This window comes from Oncorhynchus nerka, linkage group LG10, assembly GCF_034236695.1.
Source record: "Oncorhynchus nerka isolate Pitt River linkage group LG10, Oner_Uvic_2.0, whole genome shotgun sequence".
NCBI classification, from domain to species: Eukaryota; Metazoa; Chordata; class Actinopteri; order Salmoniformes; family Salmonidae; genus Oncorhynchus; species Oncorhynchus nerka.
Window position 1 is genome coordinate 38250747 of NC_088405.1, and position 21343 is coordinate 38272089.

Sequence of the window (21343 nt, forward strand, 5' to 3'; positions counted from 1 at the left end):
GTGACCAAGTACTGGTGTTATTACCTGTTCCAGGATCTTCACTGTCAGCTCGTTTCTCGGGTCCTTATTTAATTGAAAAGAAAATAAGTGAAACTATGTGCTTCAAACTCGTGATAGACAACGCCAATCTCGTGTGTGTCACATTAACATGTTGAAAGCTTACCACACCCGACCCATCACACAGTTAGAGAGTTCAAAAACAGAGGAAGGTACTGCTGTCTCCTCTGCTACTACTGCTATGATAGTGGACTGTCATATAAATGATGTTGATGGCTTGGAGTTGCGCAATACTCAGCAGCAGTGTGTTAGATTGCCCAACTCAGAAATGCTGCTGTCTATCCAATCCGGTCTGGTTCATTTAACGGATGGACAGGCCAATGATATTGTGAGGCTACTACACAATTTTCCATGTCTCTTTAATGACGTTCCTACTCGCACAAATGTGTTGGAACATGACATTAATGTTGGAAATGCTACACCTATCAAGCAACACCCATATCGTATCAACGCTTCCAAGAGGAAGATAATGAGGGATGAGGTGAGATATTTGTTGGAGAATGACCTGGCTAAGCCAAGTTCAAGCCCTTGGAGTTCTCCTTGCATTTTGGTTCCTAAACCTGATGGTACGTCCAGGTTATGTACGGATTATCGAAAGGTAAATTCTGTCACAATGCCAGATTCGTTCCCGTTACCCCGACTGGACGACTGTATCGACACTATTGGTGCTGCTAAGTATGTAACTAAGTTAGACCACTTAAAAGGTTACTGGCAGGTTCCGTTAACATCACGTGCTTCTGAGATTTCTGCTTTTGTGACCCCAGATAACTTCCTACAGTACTCAGTCATGGCTTTTGGGATGCGAAATGCACCAGCCACTTTCCAACAACTGGTTAACTCCGTATTAGCTGGCGTTCCTAATTGTAGTGCATACCTTGATGACCTAGTGATTTATTCGTCTGTGGACAGATCATGTTGACTCGCTAAGGGTAGTATGTGAACGGTTGGCAGCTGCTTCTCTAACCCTGAACTTGGCAAAGTGCGAGTTTGGGAAGGCTACTGTTACCTATCTCGGTAAAGAGATTGGCCATGGACAGGTGCGCCCTGTAGATGCCAAGGTCTTGGCTATAACTGCATTCCCTGCACCTACCACCAGACGAGAGCTACGCCGCTTTTTAGGGATGGTTGGCTACTACCGTAGCTTCTGTAAAAATTTCTCTGCGGTAGTTGCTCCATTGACCGATTTGCTTAGTCCGGCTAGATCATTTGTGTGGTCCCCTGATTGTAAGAGAGCTTTTGAATCAGCGAAAGCACTCTTATGTAGTACACCTGTACTTGCTGCTCCAGATTTTGAACAACCGTTCAAACTTGAGGTAGATGCTAGTGCCAGAGGTGCTGGTGCTGTTCTACTGCAGCAGGACAAGAGTGGAGTGGATCATCCCGTTTGTTATTTTTCACGTAAATTTAATAAATGTCAAACAAACTATGCGACAATAGAACAAGAAGTTCTTGCTTTGTTGTTGGCTCTGCAATACTTTGAAGTATATATTGGTTCCAGTGCCCTACCCGTGATTGTATATACTGACCATAACCCCTTAGTTTTTCTCCACCGAATGTACAACCAGAACCAGCGCCTTATGCGTTGGGCGCTGATTGTACAAAATTATAATTTGGAGATCCGCCACAAAAAGGGTTCTGATAATGTGTTGGCAGATGCTTTGTCTCGTGTATAATGATTGTTGTATGTTTTGGCAAGGTTGACTTTGTTATTGTTGTGAGTATTCATTGTAATACTGTGGTCGCAATCCTTAGGGTTGCTTCTTTAAGGGTGGGAGTGTTACGGATACAGTTATCCTGTGTGTGTGTGTTTCTTTTCTCTCCTTCTCCCCTCACAGGTGAAAACCATCACTCCCCAATCAGTCAACAATCAATCAGAAGACACACCTCCTCCTATTTCCTACCCTATCACAGTTCCTTCCCCATGGTTTAAAAACCCCATCATTTGTTTGCGCAATCTCTAGCTCAATCTCTCTGTAAATGCCATGTCTGTAGGTCTCTGTGTTTCACTCTCGCTTTGTGTCTTCACCTCTCTTTTGTTTAAGCACCTCCATAGCACTTTGTCATCACCTGTGAGTATTGTTTTTGGTTATGGTGTTTGTTTGTTGCTGGTGGGAAAAGGGGGAAACCAAGACAAGTCGCCCATGGGCATACACTACCCGTAGGTGAACTTTGTTAAATACACTAGTTAGAACTGGGCGGACCACCCACTGTATTTTTGGTTAGTTAGTTAGCTGTTGTTAAAGTAGGCTAGTCTAGCTTAGGGGTGTTTTTGAATACTTATTGTTTCTTTCCTTGGGTCCAGCTCAGCCCCTTTTCCTGCTCCCCCCATTACCGTGTGTTTATAAATAAACCTGGAGTTTGACGGTAGATTTCTGTTGTCGTGGTTATTTCGTTCACACTTTTACTTTGTCACAATAATAATTTGCATGAGTTATGTTACGGGTCTCATTACCATCCCCCCTAGACTGTCGGGCCAAAAGGGATTCGTAACACCATCTCAGAAACCGGATTGCACAGCGGAAAAGGTACGGTGGGATTCAAAATGGTCCTTGATCTGTTTATTAACTTGGCGTTCAAAGACTTGGCAGGGCAGGATATATATAGGTCTGTAACAGTTTGGGTCTAGAGTGTCCTACCCTTTGAAGAGGGGGATGACCGCAGCAGCTTTCCAATCTTTAGGGATCTCGGACAAAATGAAAGAGAGGTTGAACAGACTGGTAATAGGGGTTGCAACAATGACGGCGGATCATTTTTTAGAAAGAGAGGGTCCAGATTGTCTAGCCCAGCTGATTTGTACGGGTCCAGGTTTTGCAGCTCTTTCAGAACATCTGGATTTGGGTGTATATGGGTGAATGAGAAGCTGGGGAGGCTCAGGCAAGTAGCTGCGAGGGGTGCGGAGCTGTTGGCCTGGGTTGGGGTAGCCAGTAGGAAAGCATGGCCAGCTGTAGAGAAATGCTTATTGAAATGTTTGATTATTATGGATTTATCGGTGGTGACCGTGTCGCCTAGCCTCAGTGCAGTGGGCAGCTGGGAGGAGGTGCTCTTGTTCTCCATGGACTTTACAGTGTCCCAAAACCTTTTGGAGTTAGAGCTACAGGATACAAATTTCTGCTTGAAAAAGCTAGCCTTAGCTTTCCTGACTGACTGTGTGTATTGGTTCCTGACTTCCCTGAACAGTTGCATATCACGGGGACTATTCGATGCTATTGCAGTCCGCCACAGGATATTTTTGTGCTGGTCAACGGCAGTCAGGTCTGGAGTGATCCGAGGGCTATATCTGTTCTTAGTTCGAAATTTTTTGAAAGGGGCATGCTTATTTAAGATGGTGAGGAAATTACTTTTAAAGAATGACCAGGCATCCTCGACTGACGGGATGAGGTCAATATCCTTCCAGGAAGTGTTTCAGGGAGCGTTTGACAGTGATGAGGGGTGGTCGTTTGACCGCGGACCCATAGCGGATGCAGGCAATGAGGCAGTGATCGCTGAGATCCTGATTGAAAACAGCAGAGGGCAAGTTGGTCAGGATAATATCAATGAAGGTGCCCATATTTACAGATTTAGGGTTGTACTGGTGGTTTCCTTGATAATTTGTGTGAGATTGAGGGCATCTAGTTTAGATTGTAGGACTGCTGCGCTGTTAAGCAAATCCCAGTTTAGGTCACCTAACAGAACGAACTCTGAAGCTAGATGGGGGGCAATCAATTCACATATGGTTCCCGCACCTCAGCAGAAGCGACCGGCCCGCTCCTCTGGTCGGCGTCCTGTGGCTGGAGCTGCGCATCAGGGAGGGGGTACTGTCATGTCTACTCCGGCTCCCCCTCTCGAGGTGCTCGATGTTGCCAGTTTACTCATTATTACACACACCTGCCACAATTGTTATGAGTACCTGCGCCTCATGAGACTCACCTGAACTCCATCACTTTCCTGATTACCTCCCCTATATCTTTCACTCCCTTTGGGGAGTGCGTTATTGCATTATTGACTGTTTATTATTGACTGTTTCTGTGTTTCATGTCTGTATGCTACTAGTGTTTCTTGTTTTGTTCCGTTATTTATTAAATTCACTCCCTGTACTTGCTTCCCGATTCTTAGCGTATACGTTATACCCCAATCCCAGTGTTGTTGTGGTTGTGCTGACTGGTGCTAGTCTGGTCCTCATCTGTGGGCACTGGGGTAAAAATGCAGGCTGTGCTGGGCTGGTGGTCGGCTCGCCCACCTCCATGAGCGAGAGGTTCCAATGGGCGCTGTTGTTCTGGTAGCTGGCCATCATACGTGGGCGAGTGAGTCCCACTAGGTAGGCTGTATCTGTTCTCCTCAGGACTATCCTAAGGAACACATTTTTGGGGGGGATGTATACTGAACAAAAATATAAACACAACATGTAAAGTGTTGCTCCTATGTTTCATGAGATGAAATAAAAAATCCCAGAAATGTTACATACGCACAATAAGCTTATTTCTCTCATTTTTTTGGCACAAATTTGTTTTCATCCCTGTTAGTGAGCCTTTCTCCTTTGCCAAGATAATTCATCCACCTGACAGGTGTGGCATATCAAGAAGCTGATTAAACAGCATGATCATTACACAAGTGCACCTTGTGCTGGGGACAGTAAAAGACCATAAGCTGCCTCCAACTTCGTTTTAGATAACTTGGCAGTACATCCAACCGACCTCACAACCGCACACCTCCCCACATGTAAACATGCCATCCCAGGACCTCCACATCTGGCTTCTTCAACTGCAGGATCATCTGAGGGAAGGGGGGTGGGTGGGTGGTGAGGAGTATTTCTGTCTGTAATAAAGCCCTTTAGTGGGGAAAAACTCATTCTGACTGGCTAGGCCTGGCTACCCAGTGGGTGGGCCTGGCTGCCAAGTGGATGGGCCCATGGCTCTACCCCTGCCCAGTCATGTGAAATCCATAGATTAGGGCCTCGTGAATTTATTTCAATTGATTGATTTCTTTCTATGAACTGTAACTCAGTAAAATCTTTGTAATTGTTTTATGTTGCATTTATATTTTAGTTCAGTATAGCTACATACCCACACTTTTATATCAAAGCAGCAGGATCTGATCTTATGGGAACAAGTTGCTTCAATTGATGTTTATTTACCTGGGGGTTCAAGTTGGATACAGAGGCTCTCTGCTTATATGGGGCACCAGAAAGTGCAGTATCTGAAGGATGAAGATTTGTCTTCCCGTGCCCCTTCCATCAGCACAGTCAGATTCACGGTGTGTTTCACACTTTGGGGGCAGGACAATTTCTCTTTGAACTTCTGGCAAAACTTTTATGGTGATCAGTTTTTAACTCACAACTTGCAAAATATGTAGTAGGTTGTCTCTCCGTTGACCAATTTCATATGCATTTGCTCAGCACAGTGTATTTAATGCAATTTTGCACTGTATTTATGCACTCAAAATGTGCTTTGGATTTTTTTTTTTTTTTATGAATGCGTGTCCATTTTCACTGTATGGATCCCACGCCATGACATTTCCAACATAACTACTTCACACAGCCCCTCCGCCTTGGTCGGTTAGCAATTTGCCTTTTAAACACAATGCATTGTGGGATCCAACTGTTTAATCCTGGGGCATTAGAATGGAGGATACATTCCTGCTGGCAAAAGAATTGCCCTCTCGTCACGGAGGTGACTCGGGAACATCCCAATTACCACTCTTACCAAACCTCTGCCATCACTCTTGAGAGTGGAAGGAAGACTACCTTGTTAAAGAAGGGGTGGAGGAAGAAGAGCGAGTGATTTGACCTTGGCCATCTGTCTGTAGGAGAGTGCCGACAGGACAAATGCGACGTGCATGTAAAGCAGCAGGTCCCGTCTGAATGCAGACTCACTACCATGCTCCACCACGCACTGCACGGTCGCACTGCACGGTCATACTGCCAGGCCAGCCCTGCAGCAGACAGGATGATATAAGGTCTGACAAGAGCGATCAATATTTTATCAGATATGAAATCCAAAAAATGACATTTGAGGTGTATTATGAAATTATGTGGATCTGGGCTGAGCAACAAGCGTGACATCAATCATTACACACTCGTCCTCTTTTAGCCCACAGCTCTGAGGGGAAGGAGGGCCAGTAGAGAGGGGTTGGACTGGTTCTCTCAGTATTCAAAGTCAAAATAATGTACTTCTGTATTCCTCCCCAGGAGTGGAAATCAATGGGGGGAAAACCTTTCCAGAGCTCCTGGACTGTCCATGCTGTGTTGGCAGGCAGGGTGTGCGTGCTGTTGGACAAAGACTGGTGTTTTTTTTTACTGCTGTGTGTGTGTGTGTGTGTGTGTGTGTGTGTGTGTGTGTGTGTGTGTGTGTGTGTGTGTGTGTGTGTGTGTAGTTATATTGTCTGATATGTTTGTTTGTTTCACTAGAGCAGCAGGTAACACAGACCTCCGTCTTTGTGCTAACAAGCCCCTCTCAACTCACCAAACGCAACATTGACTGAATAGCTACTGTTTTTCACTATGAGTGTTTGTGTGTGTCTGTGTACTGCATTCGTCTTTGCTTTTGTGTCAGTGTGTCTGTGATAGTGGATTATCTGGACCCATGCCGGAGGCTCAGTGTGTTCTGACTAGCGGTGTAACGGTACACATATTACCGAAACATTCGTACTGGGTTTCCCTCGGTTTGGTCCGAACTATGAATACATGAACAAATACATATATATATATATATATATATATATTTATATATACAGTACCAGTCAAAAGTTTGGACACCTACTCATTCAAGGATTTTTCTTTATTTTTACACATTGAAGAATCATAGTGAGAGCATCAACTATGAAACAACACATATGGAATCATGTAGTAACCAAAAAAGTGTTAAACAAATCAAAATATATTTTATATTAGAGATTCTTCACAGTAACCACCCTTTACCTTGATGACAGCTTTGCAAACTATTGGCATTCTCTCAACCAGCTTCACCTGGAATGATTTTCCAACAGTCTTGAAGGAGTTCCCACATATGCTGAGCACTTGTTGGCTGCTTTTCCTTCACTCTGCGGTCCAACTCATCCCAAACCATCTCAATTGGGTTGTGGTTGGGGGATTATGGAGGCCAGGTCATCTAATGCAACAGCCTGAAGGTGTGTTGGGTTACTGTCCTGTTGAAAAACAAATGACAGTCCCTCTAAGCGCAAACCAGATGGAATTCTAAATAAATCACTGACAGTGTCACCAGCAAAGCACAATCACACCTCCTCCTCCATGCTTCACAGTGGGAACCACACATGCAGAGATCATCTGTTCACCTACTCTGCGCGTCTCAAAAAGACATGGCGGTTGGAACCCAAAATCTCAAATTTGGTCTCATCAGACCAAAGGACAGATTTCCACCAGTCTAATGTCCATTGCTCGTGTTTCTTGGCCCAAGCAAGTCTTTTCTTCTCATTGGTATCCTTTTGTAGTGGTTTCTTTGCAGCATTTCGACCATGAACACCTGATTCATACAGTCTCCTCTTAATAACCTCTTAGAGCAAGGTGAGACGCTAGCGAATGCGGAACGCCAAATGCTAATAGTACTCGCTAAAACTCAAACTTTCATTAAAACACACATGCAGGGTACTCAATTAAAGCTACACTCGTTGTGAATTTAGCCAACATGTCAGATTTTTAAAATGCTTTTCGGCGAAAGCATGAGAAGCTATTATCTGATAGCATGCAACCCCCCGAAATACCTGAAGGGGACGTAAACAAAAGAATTAGCGTAGCCGGCTCTACACAAAACGCAGAAATAAAATATAAAACATTCATTACCTTTGACGAGCTTCTTTGTTGGCACTCCTATATGTCCCATAAACATCACAATTGGGTCTTTTTTTCGATTAAATTTGGAAAAACAGCTTTCCAAAACGCAACGTCATTTTTAAAAATTAAAAATGGTGCCTATAAACTTTGACAAAACACTTCAAACTACTTTTGTAATCCAACTTTAGGTATTAGTAAACGTTAATAATCGATCAAATTGATCACGGGTCGATCTGTATTCAATAGCAGCAGGTCTTGAAATAATGGTCGATATTCTCTCTTTCATAACTTCCTTCGGTGTACCCGATGACAGGAAGTGCCTATTCTTCATTTCACCAAGGATTAACTTCAACCCAATTGCCAAGACTGGCGACATCGTGTGGAAGCTGTAGGAATTGTAAACTGGGCGCTATCTATTTTCCCTTGCCATAGACAATACAGACAACTGGCGGAGGGATATATATATTTTTTTTGGTGAACAGTTTTCCTTGGGGTTTTGCCTGCTACACACGTTCTGTTATAGTCACAGACATGATTTAACCAGTTTTAGAAACTTCAGAGTATCCACACATACTAATCATATGCATATACTATATTCCTGGCATGAGTAGCAGGACATTGAAAATGTGCGCGATTTTTAACAAAAAGTTGAAAAAATTCACCCGATCTTTAAGAGGTTTTAACAGTTGATGTTGAGGTTTGTCTGTTACTTGAACTCTGTGAAGCATTTGTTTGGGCTGCAATTTCTGAGGCTGGTAACTCTAATGAACTTATCCTCTGCAGCAGAGGTAACTCTGGGTCTTCCTTTCCTGTGGCGGTCCTCATGAGAGCTAGTTTCATCATAGCGCTTGATGGTTTTTGCGACTGCACTTAAAGAAATGTTCCGTATTGACTGACCTTCATGTCTTATAGTAAGGGTGGACTGTCGTTTCTCTTTGCTTTTTTGAGCTGTTCTTGCCATAATATGGACTTGGTCTTTTACCAAATAGGGCTATCTTTTGTATACCACCCCTACCTTGTCACAACACAACTGATTAGCTCAAACGCATTAAGTAGGAAGGGAATTCCAAAAGTTAACGTTTAACAAGGCACACCTGTTAATTGAAATGCATTCCAGGTGACTACCTCATGAATCTGGTTGAGAGAATGCCAGGAATGTGCAAAGCTGTCATCAACGCAAAGGGTGGCTACTTTGAAGAATGTCAAATATCAAATGTATTTTTATTTGGTTACTACATGATTCCATATGTGTTATTTCATGGTCTTCACTATTATTGTACAATGTATAAAATACTACAAATAAAGACAAACCTTTGAATGAGTAGGTGTGTCCAAACTTTTGACTGGTAGTGTATATGCTATGCTTACGCTGCGTTGTATATCCCTTGAGTAAATCTGAGCTAAAAAAAACATTGAAGGCATCGTATCCCTTGAAATACATATTTCAACTATAAGAGAAAATGATATCCACATAGGGTCCTGGGGCACATCGTAATTCATTGTCTATATCCCTGTGGAGCACATCATTGATTTGTCTGCGATTCATAGTGGTAGTTGTAGATGATTGAATTGTGCTGAATTGACGATGCATTAGGTGTGTTCTCCAAGGGTAATATTCTGACACCGGAAGTGTTCATTACCTATTTTAACCACAAACAGCCATAAATAAGACCATAATGCGTCCGAGACTGTATATTTTTACGGCCGGATCTAATCAGAGATAAATAGAAATCTCTCACCAAAGTTATTGACAGGATGCATCATTTATTGGACATTTGTGTTAAATCACCCCACAGGGTTGTAATTTCTGTGGTATTTACTCATATGTCCCTAAGGTCACCATCTCAAAGTTCACCTTCCCACTCTTCTGTCCACAGGATTCTCAGTAACAACAAGATCTCACTACTGAGAAACGCCTCCTTCTTTGGCCTGACAATCCTGGAGAAACTGTAAGTAAGCCATATGCTGCAGGGAATTTTTCTGTTTGTCCTCGCCTGAGCCATAATGTCTGTCATCATGAAAATGAACCTGCCTGCGCTGTGGAAGGGTCGGTGCAAAGGGACAGCCATGGGAGCTAGGGTAACGCTCAAGAGGCGGTTGTTGTGAATGCTAGCCCAAATCAAGTTGTTGACTGCATCCACCTTCAAGCCACCACACTTAACCTCAATTGCCTGAGTCAATGTCTTAAAATGCATAATACATAAACTGTAAGTCGGTACAATTTGGCTTTGTAATGTGATGGGGCACTGATTGTGATGATAACTCTGCTGTCAGTTGAGATGTCACTGTGGTCTGCATACAAATTCATTTCTAAGTCAAATTTCTCCTTGTGGACAATAAAGTATCTCATATCATATATACAGTGGGGAGAACAAGTATTTGATACACTGCCGATTTTGCAGGTTTTCCCACTTACAAAGCATGTAGAGATCTGTACATTTTAACATAGGTACACTTAAACTGTGAGAGACGGAATCTAAAACAAATATCCAGAAAATCACATTGTATGATTTTTAAGTAATTTATTTACATTTTATTGCATGACATAAGTATTTGATCACCTACCAACCAGTAAGAATTCCGACTCTCACAGACCTGTTAGTTTTTCTTTAAGAAGCCCTCCTGTTCTCCACTCATTACCTGTATTAACTGCACCTGTTTGAACTCATTATCTGCATAAAAGACACCTGTCCACACACTCAATCAAACAGACTCCAACCTCTCCACAATGGCCAAGACCAAATAAAAGTTTATTTTTCACATGCACAGGATACAGAAGGTGTAAGCGATACAGTGAAATTGTTACTTGCATAGAAGCAAAAACAGAAAGTGTCCAGATAAAAATATTGTAAATATTTTATAATTATAAGATGACACTTACCCAGGCACACTTGTCTAAATTGATGGGTCATGTGAAATAAATAATATAATCCCCCCCCCCCCCCCCCCCCCCCCAGCCACATCCACCTAAGTGGATGGGTCACTATTGTCAAGACATGTACACGTGTTCATGAAATACAATAGAGGGCCCTAATCACCCCCAGATACACCTGTCTAACTTGATGGGTCATGTAATCATCTGGCGAAGTGGAGTCTTTTGTTTAGACAAATAGCTAGCTAGCTAGCTATATGTTTGTATTGGTAGTAGTATGAGTTGAGATTATGATAGCTAGCTAGCTAAACAAAGAACCGGGATAATCCCAACTCATACTACTACCAATACAATCATTTTCATAGCTGGAGGATGAATCTGCAGGAAGCTAAAGCTAACCAACTAGGTTCAGTGTTGGTTAGCTAACATTAGGCTATAACTAGCAATGCAAATGGTTTCTGATTTGAATAATATTACTACATAGATCATACATGTAAGTTTAGCTAGTGAGCCAGCAAGCTAATGTTAGCTAGCTAGCTAACAGTACGCTGTAACTTGCAATGAAAACAACTTTCTGGCAAAATTAGAAACTACATCTGAAAATGTAGCTAGACTCTTACCCATATACATGGATGAATGCTTCACAGCAGACTGGAACCATTTAAGTCTGTTTTCTGGCCAGTGTGTCAAGTCCTTCCAGTTCACACTCACTGTTGCGTGTGCAGAAAATAGCCCATCACAACTTTTTCGAACTGATCTGTCGATAGCGCCTGCTAAATTCAGGGCATCAATGTTGTTGAGAAAAGTAGCAAAACTTTTGTGGTTCTCGATGGCTCACCTTAAATGTTTCAACAATGCTGTGGTAGAAAGGATTATTAACACACTGAGAACCACACGTTATAGACAGAAGCATGCTATATGGCCTATACCATATCCAAACATATCTCCCGGAATGTCCAGCGCATTAATTATCTAAGCCAATCATAGCTAGCGGGAAGGTACCTACCTTTTTTCCGTGGTTAAACCAATTAGCCTTGTAATTAAAACATTGTCTTTGTATTTACAGATGGAATACAAGTTTGTTATTAAGGCACATGAAAGTTTACATGTTCCAGAAGGCATTTCTGCCAAATCATAAAAACGTTAAAATGCCGCTCCTGTGACGTGAGAGATACGCCTAACTTCCTGAAATGGATCACATGTGTGTATATATATACAGTGCCTTCTGAAAGTATTCAGATCCCTTGACATTTTTTGCTGTTATTACGTTAGTCTTAATCTAAAAGGGATTAAATAAATACAAATCCTCAGCAATCTACACACAAATACATCAGCATCAGCTCTCAGAGCAGCTTACCTGTCCACAGCCCATCTGTAAATAGCACACCCAACTACCTCATCCCCACATTGTTATTTCTTTTTTTTGCTATTTTGCACCCCACTATCTCTACTTGCACATCATCATCATCTGCACATCTATCATTCCAGTGTTATTGCTAAACTGTAATTTTTTGCCTCTGTGGCCTATTTATTGCCTTACCTTCCTAATCTTACTACATTTGCACACGCTGTACATAGATTTTTCTATTGTGTTATTGACTGCACGTTTGTTTATCCCATGTGTTGTTGTTTTTGTCGCACTGCTTTGCTTAATCTTGACCAGGTCGCAGTTGTAAATGAGAACTTGTTCTCAACTGGCCTACCTGTTTAAATAAAGGTGAAATACATTTGTTTTTAAATTCAAATTAACACCATAATGACAAAGCGAAAACAGTTTTTTTGAATATTTTGCAAATGTATAAAAAATGAAAAAACACATACCTTATTTACATAAGTATTCAGACCCTTTGCTATGAGACTCAAAATTGAGCTCAGGTGCATCCTGTTTCCATTGATCATCCTTGAAATGTTTCTCCAACTTGATTGAAGTCCACTTGTGGTGAATTCAATTGACTGGACATGATTTGGAAAAGCACACACCTGTCTATATAAAGTCCCACAGTTGACAGTGCATGTCAGAGCAAAAACCAAGCCATGAGGTCAAAATGAATTGTCCATAGGGCTCCAAGACAGGATTGTGTCGAGGCACAGATCTGGGGAAGGGTACCAAAACATTTCTGTAGCATTGGAGTTCCCCAAGAACACAGTGGCCTCCATCATTCTTAAATGGAAGAAGTTTGGAACCACCAAGACTCTTCCTAGAGCTGGCCGCCCAGCTCTAGAGATCCTCTGTGGAGATGGGAGAACCTTCCTGAAAGAAAACCATCTCTGCAGCACTCTACCAATCAGGCCTTTATGTTAGAGTGGCCAGACGGGAACCACTCTTCAGCAAAAGCCACAAAACTGCCCACTTGGAGTTTGCCAAAAGGCACCTGAAGACTCTCAGAACATGAGAAACAAGATTCTCTGGTCTGATGAAACCAGGATTAAACTTGTTGGTCTGAATGCCAAGCATCACGTCTGGAGGAAACCTTACACCATCCCTACAGTGAAGCGTGGTGGTGGCAGCATCATGCTGTGAGGATGCAGGGACTGGGAGACTAGTCAGCATTGAGGTGAAGATGAACGGAGCAAGATATGAAGAGATCATTGACGTAAACCTGCTCCAGAGCGCTCAAAACCTCAGACTGGAGCGAAGGTTCATCTTCCAACAGGACGATGACCCTAAGCACACAGCCAAGACAACGCAGGAGTGACTTCGGGACAAGTCTCGGAATGTCCTTGAGTGGCCCAGCCAGAGCCTGAACCCGATCAAACATCTCTGGAGAGAACTGAAAATAGCTGTGCAGCAACCCTCCCCATCTTACCTGATAGAGCTTGAGAGGATTTGCCAGAGAAAAATGGGAGAAACTCCCCAAATACAGGTGTGCCAAGCTTGTAGTGTCATACCCAAGAAGTCTCAAGGCTGTAATCGCAGCCAAAGGTGCTTCAACAAAGTTCTGAGTAAAGGGTCTGAATAATTAAAAATGTTTACAAAAACTTCTGAAAACCTGTTTTTTCTTTGTCATTATGGGGTATTGTGTGTAGATTGATGAGGGGGAAAAAATTATAATTTACCCCCAGAGGTACGCGCAATGTCGTCGGGGGTACGCCAAATAAAAATTTGTAGTCTCGTTTCACTGCCAAAAATAAAAATTAAACCATCTAGTGTTCAGCGAAATAACAACACAACATTGTTCTGCTCCACGAGCACATCCAATGCTAGCATCAGTATTTCTACATTTGTTGTTAGCCCAGCTAGCATGGACACTGACAGTTGGGAATCTGATGCAGCCGAAGAGCTACTGCCTCCTTACTCGGGAAAGCACTGGAGGCCAGGACAACAGGAGAGGATATTTTTAAAGCACTGGACAGCTTTGTGACATCAAATAGACTTTGGTGGTCAAGATGCGTTGGTATCTGTACTGATGGCGCAAAAGCCATGACAGGGAGACATAGTGGAGTGGTAACGGTCGTACAAGCAGTTGCTCCCGACGCCAGTTGGGTACACTGCAGCATCCACTGAGAGGCTCTTGTTGCCAAGGGAATGCCTGACAGCTTGAAATACATTTTGGACACTACAGTGAAAATGGTTCACTTTAATGCTAGGCCCCTAAAATGGTTAACTTTAATGCTAGGCCCCTGAACTCTTGTGTATTTTCTGCTCTATGCAATGATAAGGGTAGCGACCATGTAACGCTTTTACAAAATCAAGGGGCAAAGTATAGACATGTTTTTTTTTATTGAGAGACAAGCTTAAAGTTCACTTTACTTACCATCATTTTCACTTGTCTGACCGCTTGCATGATGATGACTTTCTCACACTACTGGCCTATCTGGGTTTTCGCCAGAATGATCTGAAACTAAGATTACAGGGACTCTCCACAACTATATTCAATGTGCGGAACAAAATTGAGGCTATGATTAAGAATTTGGAGCTCTTCTCTGTCTACATTAGCAAAGAAAACACACAGGTCTTTCCATCATTGTATGATTTTTGTGTGCAAATGAACTCAAGCTTACGGACAATGTCAAATGTGATATAGCGAAGCACCTGCATGAGTTGGGTGCGCAATTACGCAGGGATATTCCCGAAACGGATGACACAAACAACTGGATTTGTTATCCCTTTCATGCCCTGCCTCCAGTCCACTTACCGCTACCTGAACAAGAGGGCCTCATCGAAATTGCAAGCGGTTCTGTGAAAATTGAATTTAATCAGAAGCCACTGCCAGATTTCTGGATTGGGCTGCGCTCAGCGCTCCTTTGCAAATCATGCTGTTAAGATACTGATGCCCTTTGCAACCACGTACCTATGTGAGAGTGGATTCTCGGCCCTCACTAGCATGAAAATTAAATACAGGCACAGACTGTGTGGAAAGGATTTAAGACTCTCTCCAATACAACCCAACATTGCAGAGTTATGTGCATCCTTTCAAGCACACCCTTCTAATTTACCTGTGGTGAATTATTCACCATTATTGATGAACAAATAAGGTTTTATATGTAAGATGGCTAAATAAAGAGGAAAATGATTGATTATTATTATTTGTGCCCTGGTCCTATAAGAGCTCTTTTTCACTTACCACGAGCCGGGTTGTGACAAAAACTTACTCTCATTCTTATGTTTAATAAATGTATCGTATACTGTGTCAGGCTTACAATGATGGCAAAAAACAACATTTGAGAGTGTGCTGACCCTGGTGCAAGAGGGGGTACACAGCTGGAGGTTGAGTATTTATAGGGGTACGGGACTATAAAAAGTTTGGGAACCGGTGCTCTACAACATTACGAATAATCTTCCAGCGATCACACACTGGTTAATATTCAGTGTTGCATACAGTGTCTCTACTGGATGTCGTAGAATCCTGTTTAGTGCTTAACCCTTGACATTCCATTTCATTTTGATGAGTAATCTAGTTCATTATCCCACGTGTCTTTTAATGATGACCCTCCCTGTACTGTTTAGAGAATGATGTCATCGGTCTCAGTGTGATTGAGTTGTGCCATTAAGGACTGACCCTCTGATGATATACCCCGCTGATTTGATGGATAGACAATAGCTACTGGTCCAGATCCAGGTCAAGGTCCTTCATCTATTCTGTGACTTTTGATCTCATGGCTGCCAGCTGTGGCTATTGGCAGCGCCTGCCGCCTGTGCTCTTAAGAACGGTGGGTGCCAAAGCACTGCTTGCAGGTGCCCTCAGTGAGTGGGCTGTGGCGGCCAGCTGTTGCAAAGTCTGCCGTTTGGCACCCAGAGGGCAGTGGTGCTGACTAACAAGCTTACCCAGCACAGTCTGTGATGCTTTGGAGTGTTCTCTACCACACTGTGACCAGAGTCCTCATTACTGTACCCTGGATCTGGAAGAAAGAGGATGCATCTAGACACATTAGGATGAGGCTGAGCTGATGATTATACAGCATATTGCTTGGTTACTCAAGCATTTGAGGGTCTGGCGTGCATGCACCATCTGTGCTGCTGTGTTGTGTGGACTCTACCACTGTGAGTGTAACAGAGTGTCCCATTACTGTACCCTGGAACTGGAAGAGGAGCAGAGGTAGTTGGACATATTAGAATGACACTGGGCTGATGATTATACAGCATATTTCCTGGTGATTACTCAATAATTGGAGGGCATGGAATATGGTTCTGATAGTTTTAAAGATGGTATGATTATTGAGCTGCAGCCTATGTACCATTGATTGGCATATATTTGCAACCACTTGCTCAAGATTTATGTTTGTTGCAATCCTTTTGCCTTTTATGTCACCCAGGCTGCGTAGATTCCTATGTAGATGTAGATTCCTTTCACCACACCAGAGAAGAGATGTGTTGGGTGGTGGCCTGGGCTCATTATATGTCAAAGAGGGTCAGATTTATAGCATGCATATGAACAAAGCACACCATACATATGTCATGATTTGACGATTTACCAGTTCAATACTTTCCCACAATGTAAACTATCCCCATTCCATATAATTACATTTCCTTGAATCCTATGTCGTCACATTGAGAATTCAGTAATAGTATGACCTAAGTATGTATGTACAGTACATTTCGAAAGTATTCAGACCCCTTGACTTTTTCCACATTTTGTTACGTTACATTCTTATTCTAAAATGGATTTTTAAAAAGCAAAAACAGCTTTTTTTGGTGCAAATATATTAAAAATAAAACATAAATAATACATTTACATAAGTATTCAGACCCTTTACTCAGTACTTTGTTGAAGCACCTTTGGGCAGCAATTATAGCCTTGGGTATGACAGTACAAGCTTGGCACACCTGTATTTAGGGAGTTTCTCCCATTCTTCTTTGCAGATCCTCTCAAGCTCTGTCAGGTTAGATGGGGAGCATCGCTACACAGCGTCCTCCAGGCGTGAGGCTTGGCATTCAGGCGAAAGAATCTTGTTTCTCATGGTTTGAGAGTCTTTAAGTGCCTTTTGGAAAACTGCAAGTGGGCTGTCCTGTGTCTTTTACTGAGTAGTGGCTTCCGTCTGGCAACTCTACCATAAAGGCCTGATTGGTGGAGTGCAGCAGAGATGATTGTCCTTCTGGAAGGTTCACCCATCTTCACAGAGGAACTCTGGAGCTCTGTTAGACTGACCATCAGATTCTTGGTCACCTTCCTGACCACGCCCTTCTCCCCTGATTGCTTAGTTTGGCCAGGCCGCCAGCTTTAGGAAAAGTCTTAGTGGTTCCAAACTTATTCCTTTTAAGAGTAATGGAGGCCACTGTGTTTTTGGAGATCTTCAATGCTGGATACGTTTTTTGGTACCCTTCCCCAGATCTGTTTCTCGACTAAATCCTCTCTTGGAGCTCTACGGACAATTCCTTCAACCTCATAACTTTTTCCTCTGACATGCACTGTCAACTGTGGGCCTTATATAGGCAGGTGTGTGCCTTTCCAAATCATGTCCAATCAATTGAATTTACCACAGGGAGTATCATGACTCAGGATATGACCCAGATGCAGATACGGGAGGCGATAGTACAGTTCTCAGATCATTTATTAAAACACGGGGCAGGCAAAGGGCAGGTTGAGGAAAGGCAGAAGTTTGTGATCAGGTCAGAGTCAGGCCGGTACAGGACGGCAGGCAGGCTCATGGTCAGGGCAGGCAGAGGTTCGTAATTAGGTCATAGTCAGGCAGGTACAGGACAGCAAGCTTGTTGGAAACAGGAGACAAAGGGCTGTGAGACAGGTTTTATCCTAGACACATGAAAAGTGGGATGTACAGTGGGGCAAAAAGGTATTTAGTCAGCCATCAATTGTGCAAGTTCTCCCACTTAAAAAGATGAGAAAGGACTGTAATTTTCATCATAGGTACACTTCAACTATGACAGACAAAATAAGAAGAAAAAAATCCAGAAAATCGAATTGTAGGATTTTTTATGAATTTATTTGCAAATTATGGTGGAAAATAAGTATTTGGTCAATAACAAAAGTTTCTCAATACTTTGTTATATACCCTTTGTTGGCAATGACAGAGGTCAAATGTTTTCTGTAAATCTTCACAAGGTTTTCACACACTGTTGCTGGTATTTTGGCCCATTCCTCCATGCAGATCTCCTCTAGAGCAGTGATGTTTTGGGGCTGTTGCTGGGCAACATGGACTTTCAACTCCCTCCAAAAATGTTCTATGGGGTTGAGATCTGGAACTGGCTAGGCCACTCCAGGACCTTGAAATGCTTCTTACGAAGCCACTCCTTCGTTGCCCGGGTGGTGTGTTTGGGATCATTATCATGATGAAAGACCCAGCCACATTTCATCTTCAATTCCCTTGCTGATGGAAGGAGGTTTTCATTCAAAATCTCACGATACATGGCCCCATTAATTCTATCCTCTACACGGATCAGTCGTCCTGGTCCCTTTGCAGAAAAACAGCCCCAAAGCATGATGTTTCCACCCCCATGCGTCACAGTAGGTATGGTGTTCTTTGGATGCAACTCAGCATTCTTTGTCCTCCAAACACGAAGAGTTGAGTTTTTACCAAAAAGTTATATTTTGGTTTCATCTAACCATATGACATTCTCCTAATCTTCTTCTGGATCATCAAAATGCTCTCTAGCAAACTTCAGACGGGCCTGGACATGTGCTGGCTTAAGCAGGGGGACACGTCTGGCACTGCAGGATTTGAGTCCCTGGCGGCGTAGTGTGTTACTGATGGTAGGCTTTGTTACTTTGGTTCCAGCTCTCTGCAGGTCATTCACTAGGTCCCCCCATGTGGTTCTGGGATTTTTGCTCACCGTTCTTGTGATCATTTTGACCCCACGGGGTGAGATCTTGCGTGGAGCCCCAGATCGAGGGAGATTATCAGTGGTCTTGTATGGCTTCCATTTCCTAATAATTGCTCCCACAGTTGATTTCTTCAAACCAAGCTGCTTACCTATTGCAGATTCAGTCTTCCCAGCCTGGTGCAGGTCTACAATTTTGTTTCTGGTGTCCTTTGACAGCTCTTTGTTCTTGGCCATAGTGGAGTTTGGAGTGTGACTGTTTGAGGTTGTGGGACAGGTGTCTTTTATACTGATAACAAGTTCAAACAGGTGCCATTAATACAGGTAACGAGTGGAGGACAGAGGAGCATCTTAAAGAAGAAGTTACAGGTCTGTGAGAGCCAGAAATCTTGCTTGTTTGTAGTTGACCAAATACTTATTTTCCACCATAATTTGCAAATAAATTCATAAAAAATCCTACAATGTGATTTTCTGGATTTTTTCCCTCATTTTGTCTGTCATAGTTGAAGTGTACTTATGATGAAAATTACAGGCCTCTCTCATCTTTTTAAGTGGGAGAACTTGCACAATTGGTGGCTGACTAAATACTTTTTTGCCCCACTGTATGTGATAGTGTGTGCCATAAATCAATCTGCATTTACTGCCCAACAGCCATTTACTGGAGAGAGGACATTGTTTTGGCCACTCAGTTAAAACCTTGACCAACATTTATTTTGTGACATGATGAGTAGATAAGTGAAGAGAGGCAGAGAGATGGAGTAGAGCGAGATGACCTCACCTCTGGGACATCATCAGAATGCAGGGTGGCGACTGCCATTTCTCACTCTGTAAGTGTATGTCAGGAGGGTGACTTGTCCTCTAAAGTTTGCTCTTATTGTTTTCTGTTGGAGACATACTGACATTTTTTCCACACCTCTTTAGGGTAGTGTCTCCTTGGATATTGATTAATGAATGTATTCCAGATCCTTGAAGGACAAATCACTCTGCCTGGTTGTGCATATATATGTATGTATGAGCAACATAGCAACAGATTCTGAACTAGGGATGGGCATGAGTAATCAAAGCGTCAAACTTTAACCAGAGATCCCATTTTTCAAATACTTCTAAACTATTTGGCCAAATTTTTCAAACATGGGGTCTAGTGTTCCATTTCTACATGTGCATTTGCGGGGCACAAAAAAAAAAAACAAACAAGCCAAGCACCACACAATTCTTCACCCTAAATTCCCTTTCCCCTCCATGTCTCATTCACTCAATTGCGTTCCCGACCGCTCCCTACACACGTGTGCTGAGTGCGCACATCAACTCCCGTCTAACAGATGGGATACACAAGCCAATGTCCTTTCCAAATTACGATAGTTTTATCACAAATTCAAAATGGACTGGTTGATTGATTGAGCTGCAGTTGCCACTTAGAATTGGTTAGCCTAGCCTATAACCCCCCAAACCATAGACCGGTTCCACACTGAAAATACGCAAAACATTAATTTAATAAAGACAAAGAGCATATTTTTTATCAGAATCATTAAGCCTCCTCACCAAACGGATGTCGTAGCCGTAATTCATCACCATCCGGTGTTCAATGTGGAATTATGAATCCATTTTTAAACTTCCAAAGAACAGGCAGAATAAACTAAATAGTATATCTGTATATCGAAAAGAAGACAGCATTCATCTTGTAACCCTGAAAAATGGGTTCAACGCACCAAATTGTGCCCTTTTCAAATGAGCACTCTTTCAGAATAACTGTCCCAGACTCGAGATGTGCATCACATCGCAGAGGCAACTTTTTTCATTTGGAAAAACATTCTGTTCTATTTTATTCTGGTAATGGTATCTTGACTGTGATAAGGACTCGGGAAATAAGAGCATATTGTATGCTAAATGAACAAAGCACAGCCATAGGCTTCTACAAGCAAGCGCCACTCCTGTGGTTACTGCTTTTTGTGTTCCACGATATACTATAACAAGTTGATGTTACAGTTTCGGTAAGCACAACCCCCACCTGTGGAAGTTGGGCCCTCATACCACCCTCATGGAGTCTGTTTCTGACCGCTTGAGCAGACACATGCACATCTGTGGCCTGCTGTTGGTCATTTTGCAGGGCTCTGGCAGTACTCCTCCTGCTCCTCCTTGCACAAAGGCGGAGGTAGCGGTCCTGCTCCTGGGTTGTTGCCCTCCTACGGCCTCCTCCACGTCTCCTGATGTACTGGCCTGTCTCCTGGTAGCGCCTCCATGCTCTGGACACTACGCTGACAGACACAGCAAACCTTCTTGCCATAGCTCGCACTGATGTTCCATTCTGGATGAGCTGCACTACCTGAGCCACTTGTGTGGGTTGTAGACTCCGTCTCATGCTACCACTAGAGTGAAAGCACCGCCACCATTCAAAAGTGACCAAAACATCAGCCAGGAAGCATAGGAACTGAGAAGTGGT

General features: G+C 42.8%; 1 protein-coding gene across 1 annotated transcript in view; it reads left to right on the plus strand.

The window, feature by feature from the left end:
* Positions 1-21343, plus strand: part of LOC115134910 (adhesion G protein-coupled receptor A3-like) — a 277905-nt gene that overhangs the window by 50670 nt on the left and 205892 nt on the right. The window contains exon 2 of the mRNA XM_065023285.1: positions 9697-9768. Coding sequence (XP_064879357.1) covers positions 9697-9768 — 72 coding nt within the window. The remainder of the gene's footprint in view (positions 1-9696; positions 9769-21343) is intronic.